General features: G+C 46.9%; 1 protein-coding gene across 4 annotated transcripts in view; it reads right to left on the bottom strand.

Moving 5' to 3' along the window:
• Positions 1-386: 386 nt before the first annotated feature.
• Positions 387-8165, bottom strand: part of EBF3 (EBF transcription factor 3) — a 148106-nt gene continuing 140327 nt past the window's right edge. For 2 of the 4 annotated variants that reach the window (XM_043989774.1, XM_043989775.1), the window contains exons 12-16: positions 7285-7350; positions 6546-6723; positions 5209-5397; positions 4542-4739; positions 387-983 (exon numbers count right to left, since the gene is read on the bottom strand). In XM_043989774.1, coding sequence (XP_043845709.1) covers positions 952-983; positions 4542-4739; positions 5209-5397; positions 6546-6723; positions 7285-7350 — 663 coding nt within the window. In that variant the 3' untranslated portion in view covers positions 387-951. The remainder of the gene's footprint in view (positions 984-4541; positions 4740-5208; positions 5398-6545; positions 6724-7284; positions 7351-8165) is intronic. The other 2 variants (XM_043989778.1, XM_043989777.1) reach the window with 1 other exon arrangement.

Raw genomic sequence — 8165 nt, 5'->3', positions numbered from 1 at the left:
CAAAATCACAAAAGTCTACCATTTTATAACCACATACAAAACACATTAGGGAAGAAGGACCTAGAAGTCAAAAGGACAATTTTCTGGTACAAGAAACAGACTCCACAGTAGTAGCCTAAGAATGCAACGGTTTTATACAGGGCTAGCAAAAGTTGAAAAAATGTGGCAGATCACACTTGCTTAACAGGAAGCTCTAGCAGTGGAAGGATATTTGAACCAACAGACGACAGCGGCCCTTTGTTCTCTGTCAGTGTGCTCATCAAAGGCAAGAAAGTTCAATATCAAAGTTACAATCGCTAACTACAATAAGTTACAAAGTTTCATTTCATTTCATTAAGATGAAGTTAAGCAATGACAAACCCTCCCTCCCTCCCTGCCACCCCCAATTTCTCCTAATCATATAGTCATCCTTTTTGTTCGTTTTTCCAGTTTGATGGCTCATACCTCCTTGGCCCCCTTTTTTCACCACAAAAAAATATTTCACATTATAGAGCTACACAACCATTGTGAACTGAGTGATGAGGACAGCAAAATGTTCTGAGGCGTTTTCCATCAGTGTTTCATGAAAACCCCGAATGGCGTATCCACAAAGTTTCTCCCCACACAGAGCAAGTACGAGACAGAGCCAAGACGGAATTGGAAACTTTATACAAAATAGGGGTCGCTTGATTTTTTTTTGTTTTTCTCCTTATTCTTCAGAACTGAGAAATGTGAAAAGATGAGAAAAGTTCAGTCAATAAATGGAATTGTTCGTGAAGAAGTAGCTTGTTTGCATGTCGATTCTTAAGAGTTTAAATAAAATCTTTAAACAAAGTCTTTCTCTGTAGCATTTCAGTTGGTGCTGATTTGTCTCGAAGATACTGTTTCCATCAGCATGTCTTCATATACTAAACTTGTCCCCTGAAGCCCGTCCTTCAATGCTTGATGCTACGTAGGTAAACAAAAGTGACCTTACATGGGAGGGACGACAAGCCCAGACATAGCTGAAAAAGAAACAGAGACAGGAGACAAAAGCACACGTCGTCATTATTGAAAAGGACCAGATAAAGCAGGTACACTCTGAGCGGGTCAGGGACAAGATCGAGTAGCCCCATGTACTTATTCTACTGCAGTGAGACTCGGATGCAGGTACAAGGGCTGCTCCTCTCCCCTCTGGAATGCTGGACTTGGGGTTAGGATGCCTTGGGTTCAAATCCCATCTCAGATCCTAGCTGCATGACCCTGGGCAAGTCACATAGCCTTCCTCATACTCAGTGTATTATTTGCAAAGTGTGAATAATAATCGTACCTACTTCCCAGAGCTGTTATGAGGCTCAGAAAAGATGATCTTTGGAAAGTACTCTGGAAACCTTAAAGCACTTTATGTATTTAAGTGTTTATCATTATTATAATCAGTTTCAATTTAGTAAAAGGATACTAGGTCGAGGGACAGCTGGGGGGGGCGCTGCTGGAGAAAAGTCCCCCTCTTTTCCTTGGGTTGGGCATCCATGTGGGCGTGGGGGAGGTCCAAGGAAGGTCCCCTTCTAAGACCATGGCCCCCAAAGGCTTTTCTCTGAATCAGAAGATGCTGACATTCTGGGGTACAGGCATCCTGCGTCCTCCCACACATGTGACATTTCTTTTAGCGTTTTGTTAATGGCAAACAGAGGCCCAGACTCCCCAGGGACTGCCTCTGTGGACAGCTGAGAAACAACGAGGTCACTTCTGGTAATGTCAGGCAAGGCCAGCTTACTTTGCCCAGCAAGGACCAGACACTTCTCAGGTTTCCAAATCAAAAATCAACCTAACCTTGGCTTCTCTCCACCCTCTCCTGACCCCTCAAGTAAGCTCCAAGTGGCAAAACTCCATTTTGACATTCTGTCCATTGTCCTTTCTTATAACGGCTGTTTAGTTCCCTGAATCAAAGACTCCCAAAGATCAAGGCCAAGGACAGACTGCATAACTGCCTTGGAATCCACAGACCAGTGTCAGGAGAGAGGCGGCAAGGTGGCATTAGCATCTCTGGTTCTCTCTCTCTCTCCTCTCGAGCTCTTGCTCTCGCTCTCTCTCTTAAATAAACAAACACTTATGGACTGAAATGCCAAGTGCCCCTGATTCTGTCGAGTTAACCGCTTGGTAGGAATGTAATTTAGAGTGTCTTAACTTCAGTGTGGTTTAATTTTTGTCAGAATGATATTTCTCATTAATTTATGCATAACAGATATTAATACACTTGTTCGTGTAGCGATGTGGGCTTCAATTTCTCAGTTCATTAATTTCAACAATATTAATTTATTTCAGACTCACCGTTACAACTCGTGTATGTACACACTCCTGATGTGATCTCATCAGCAAGCACTAAGGTGGTGAGGTAGTGATGGGTTGAGGGCTCTGGGTGATTTGGGCTGCCTGACACGGAGCTAGGGCGGGCTCCAAAGGCTGCTTCCTAACCTCCATTAAGCTTCCCTAATGCTCTAGCAGGAACTGGGAAAATCAGATCCTTTCAAAGCCCTGAGAAGGTTCAGACCCCTCCTCCCCTTCTCAACTGTTTCTAAATGGTTTCTTTAAGAAAGAAGAAGCAACAGCTAGGACAGTGCCCTGGAAAGTGACAATGAGATTAGATTGGTTTTCCACCTGGAAGGGCACATTCCAAGAATGAGTTCCAATGATGTCACTTGTCACCAAGAGCTTGGTGAAGATGAAAATACTCATGCAGGAATTCTCGGCGTTTGCCAGGGAACACTGACATGGGGGCTGTAGGCAATCCGTATCGAATGCCCATTAAAAATGTTGCATTCCATAAAGGGATGAGGCCACGGCAGGGTGAGACAAGCGCGTAGCTGGGAGCATGGGAACCATTCTTGGAGAGAAGGAAGGTCTGGCCACAGCCTCCCTCCCAGCTGTCACTTAAATCCAGCCCGAATTGTTCAGCTGCCACTTGAGCCCATCTTAAGCACAACCCTGAAACGGCCAGGTGGCGATGCAGCTCATGGCGTAATCCATTCTGGCCACTGTCAGAAATGCCCGGTCCTTCCCAAGCCCCACAGCTTCTAAAGTCCACTGGTACAAAAGAAAAGGGATACTCGCTGGCGTTGGACAAAACTGACAAGCAGGAGGGCTGGGGAATCACATGGCCCTCTTAGGTCTATGGGGTGACTGGCCTGGCTTCATGACTTTTCCCCCTTCTGAAAGAAGGGGAGATGCCTTGGAAGGAGCCCCTCCTAGGCTGTCTGCTGCCTGAGGCAACAACACATGTGGCCTTCTGGACCAATCGGTGCGTGTACTTCTCTAGTATGTGGGCAGATTGAGCCCCTCTTCAGCCTTGTCTCTAATGCCATGAAAACTAATGCTCCACCCCCTTCCCTAAGATGACTTCAGTGGCCACACCAATAACAGCAGCCAGAGTCATTTGAGTTGGGGGAGGGAAAAAGGCTTCTGGGCCTTTCCTGTTCTGTGGAGCGGGCAAAGGGCAAAGTGGGAGGGGCCGTTTAGTGTGGAGGAAGCAGTGAGCATCACTGTCTTGCCTGCTGCCAGGCAGTTGTCTCTCAGACTGGACACAACTGGTGGCAGAGGTCAGAGCCGGAAACCAGCAGTGGAGCTCACTCCCCTTTCCAATCTCATCTGTTTAACATGGCAACATTGAAACCCAGCTGTGGGGGGAGGGGCAATGTTGGGCCACTCCATTGTCCAAGTTTTTCACAGACGCCCTGAGGACCTCCTGCACCTTGGAAGCAGGATGTTTCCCTGCTACATGTCGGGGGTTAGATTGACCTGGAACTAACATCCATAATTTTCTCACCCATCCTTCAACTGTGGTTTTCTTCATGGGATCTTTCAAATGTTTGGATAGAAAAATGTCAGAACCTTCATCCACTGAACCAAAATAAACCAGAAGGATTAAGTGTCTATATAGGAATTAAAAGAAGGACCATAGATGTCAACAGAGATGGAAGAGACCTAAGAAACCATTGAGTACAATGTCTTCCTTTGACAGATGAGGAACTGAGGCATAGAGAGGTTCCGTGACTTGTCCAAGTCACATGGCTAGGAAGCATCTAAGGATTATAGAACTTTGAGATCATAAATATGGAGATGAAAGAAAACTTAGAGGTCACAGGTGGTGAGAGGCAGGATTGGAACTCAGGTCTTTCTGATGTCAAGTCTAGCATGTTATCCCCTACACCATGCAATATGTCACTGCTGGAATATTAGTGGGGACAATGGAGGTGATGGGGATGGACCAGAGGGTGCAGGAACTCAGGGCAAAGAGGATTTGATTTCGAGTCGCATGACCTGGATTCACATCCCAGCCTCGTCACTTACTTCCTGTATGACCTTGGACAAGCCATGTCTATCAGTCTCAATCTGCTCATCTGAAAAAGACAGATGACCCCCAAGTTCCCTTTCTGCTCTTGACCCATGATGGAGAAGCGACTGGTTTTAAGGACGTCCCCTGGTGGACTTTTTCTGTCTACCTCATTTCCATCTTGAGGATGGCCGTGCCATCTGATTCCCTCCAGTAGAAGGAGCCCAACCCTCTTCCCCCAAGCTCCCCCACTCACCTTGGAGCCCGTTCCCGTTTGCGCTGGTGCACGATGGTGGAGGAGAAGCTTGAGGCCTGACGACTGGAGCGAAGGCGCTCTTTTGTTTCACTGCAGAGATGACATTGGCAGGTGAGAATGAGAAAATGCCGTGCGTACTGCTACAGTTTGAAGGGAGGGTGACCGAAGAGGCTGCCATGGTTGGGCTTGACGGGACTACTGCAACAAAGCAAAGAGAATCAGGACTCAGCTTGAGGTCTGTGTGCGGCAAACACGGACAAAGAGAGTCATATAAGGCCTCGCCCGCCTCGTCAGAGATCGAGAAGAGGAAACGGGAGAAAACATGACACTTTCTTGGCTTGGCCACTCTCTGGATAACAGGCAAACTCTTTGGTGTTGGACTTTGGTTACGAATTGCGCAGCCCAATTCTTTGGTTTGGTTGGTTTGGTTTGGTTTGGTTTGGTTTGGTTTGGTTTGGTTTGGTTTGGTTTGGTGCCATGCCACCACATTGGGTAGAGCACATTGGAGATCAATTTCTTAGAGCCATTTTTTATGTCCAGCCTCCAGAGTCACCCCCTCCTTTTATCCAGTAGCTCATGTCATAGAAAAATCAAGACAAGGCAAGTGTTGGGATTTGGTAGGAAAAATGAATCTGCATGACGATGCGTTACAAAAACAGACACTTACTGCCATAAGGAGAGTTAGCTGAGGAGCCATTTAGAAATCCGGGCGAGCCAGGGACGCCTAGATTGGGCATGCCGGCATTTCCATATCCATTCATGCTATTGCTGACTGTGTTGTAATTGGACTGCTGGGGAGTACTGCTGGGAACATATCCTCGCGGGGAAACACTGCTTGTATTGCGGCTGTAGCCTACTGTTAAAAGCCAACCCCCCCCACAAAAATCACGTTATTATTGGTAATGCGCACTTGGGGGGGGTTTCCCCGCGAACCTACACCACCGAGTAGACATTTTTAATTGATCGTCCCGCCTTGTTACGGCACTATCAACCCTCACAGCTGAAGATAACCTTATCACGCCAACCCTGCCCAAATCAGGTGCAAGCGAAGCTCTCTTCGATCCAATTGTGTCAGATGCTTTCACGCTTATCTTTAGTAGCAATTATCAACAGGCTTGAGTCCTGGTTTGTACCAACACACCGGGTGAACTTTCAGCCCTCCCAGACCTTCAAATGCCATCCCTGACAGGAAAAAACTTGTTTGTTCTAGGCATCTAGCCTTAAAAGGTTGTTTGGGGGGTCTTCATTCTAATGGTTGATATTTTTATCGCAAGGCTGGTAAGCACATTGTTCATTAAGGGAGCAGGAGTAAAAATGGTAGCAAGCCTGCTGACCCCAAGGGGACTAACTAACTTCACAGGGACCTCGGAGAGAGGATATCACCCTGACTTGTGTAGGGAGTGGGGCAGGGTGGAAGGACAGAGGACGCTGAGTGTCTGCATGTATTTTAAAGAGAAAGGCTAAGGGAGATGGCCCGAGGTCAGCACATTTAATAGAAGGGGCAGAGGACAAATGATGAGTTCTGTTGTCAAGAAAAGACTGCCCAGAGGTGAGCGAGTGGGCCTGCTCAGATTGCTTCTTCCCTCTAGCTCCTAATAGATGAGAACACAAACTCTCTTATGCCAATGTCCAGAATCATAGGCTACTTCAGTAACGATTCCCTGCTTGATCAGCTATGGAGAAAGCAAAGTTCTATAGGATCCCAGGCAAATAGTGTTTAACCATATAACAAACCAGCATGCATTAATTATAACGTCCTTAAAACTCAGTCTCAGCTCCCCTTATAACAACTAAAGCCCTGTGCTGAATAGCAGCTCTAGAGCTAGTGAACCATCCCTCCAAACAGGGAAAAACAAAGGAAGGAAGTTCTGAGTTCCAGGGATTTATCCACTACACTAATTCATTATGGGTGCAGTGATGGGAGTAAGGCCCATCTCTAGCATCAAACAACTCCAAGAGTCCATGGGGGCCCGAGGAGAGCTAAACCCTTGGCTGAATACATACCTTGATCGTTGGCTTGTGATGTCTCTGAGACATTCACTGCGAGCTGGCTGCTGAAGGAGTTCACTCCCATCATGCCAGTGTGCGCTGGAGTGTTGGCAAGGGCAGGAATCTGGTTGTGGTTCCGTGGCACACTGTACAAAGCTTCGGCGATGTCGGCGGCTCGTTTCAGGATAATCTCCTAGGACAGGGATGAACAGGTTCCTTACACGGCATCTCTCGTGCTGGCTGGCACATTAGGGTTTGTGCTTCAGGTTCTGAACTGAAAGCTTAGGATGCTTCATATTGGCCCATACCAATGATGAAAATGGCCACCTCCCAACACTGAACCCACCGACTTCCCCCAATGCCTCCAGTGAGGATGAAGGGAAGTAGGAACCCACTGTTGCTGGGGACTTTTTTTTTTTAAGACATGAGGACTAACTTCACAGGGATCATGGCTAGAGTCTGTTACCCCGAGGCTACAAATTCTGCTGTATCCACTCACTCGCTTGGCTTAGCAAACTTCCTTATGACTTCCCATTAGCTACAGTATATTTTGGACTGAGTTCAAGGTTATCCTCTTGCCTTAATGACTGGTCCTATGCTCAACCATCCTTCCTGACAATAACGCTTGCCATATAAAGAAAACAATGGGGAAGGGGAAGGGTTTTCCTTAGTGCTCATCAGGGAGACAGTGCTCAATGCCCCCTGTAGCAAAGGGTGCCCACGGGGGAGCCTACAAAGGGCATGTGCGATTTACCTGATTGTTGTGGGGCATTCCATACAGGGCTTCCACAAGGTCGGCCGCTCGCTTCAGTAACACTTCCTAAAGGAAAAGGAAACTCTGGTTTATATCACTGCAAGTGCCCACCAAGGCCTCTTGTTCCTTTCCAGAAGAGGCTGCCCGTTTATGGTCACATCTGCCAGTGGAAGGGACTGATAAACTGAGCAAACTGGACCCGTGCTACTCTGCGCTATTGTCAGAACTGGCTCAGGTAGAGACCCAAAGGGAAGGCGCCTTCACACTGTGGAACCTGCCTGGGCCTTCAAGTCAAAGTTAGACATGTTGGGTTTTACATCCAGCTGTTGCCTGATGATTGACGAGCCAAGGGGTCTGCTGGGGTGGGGGCAACATCGCCTGTGCACTGACTGGCGCTTGCTGCTGGGTGTGGGAATCAGTGCCGGAGGTTTAATGATGTAGTCTTATGGGTATTAAACAAACAAACACACGCAGTGGAGATATGAAAAGCACAGCCACAGCCACGTTTGCCTGTTAATTCCTAGCACTTTAGTGGCGAAGAACAATAAGTAATTTTCCATATCTTAATTAAACTGGCAGAGTCCTTAAAGACAACATCTCACCCCTAATTCATGCCCCAAATTTGCGAGTGAGTTCAATGCTTAGTCCTCTTTATTTTGAACAATAAAGTGAATTAACTTGGGTTAATCTAGTTCTTTCATAATGACATTAAGAAATTTTTCAATTAACCTCTTTGACTGCATGTTGTAAAGGACTTCATAAATGACTTGACATTCAGAGAGTGTAGAGTACTTGTGCCTGGGGGCATGGATGCACTGAATTTTGTCTTATCCATGTCTGCACGCCTACCTCCAGCTTTACCACAGCGAGGATTAATCCAG

The sequence above is a fragment of the Dromiciops gliroides genome, chromosome 2 (assembly GCF_019393635.1).
Source record: "Dromiciops gliroides isolate mDroGli1 chromosome 2, mDroGli1.pri, whole genome shotgun sequence".
NCBI classification, from domain to species: domain Eukaryota; kingdom Metazoa; phylum Chordata; class Mammalia; order Microbiotheria; family Microbiotheriidae; genus Dromiciops; species Dromiciops gliroides.
The sequence above is the reverse complement of the archived record's forward strand: the minus strand, read 5'-3'. Positions and strand labels throughout refer to the sequence as shown.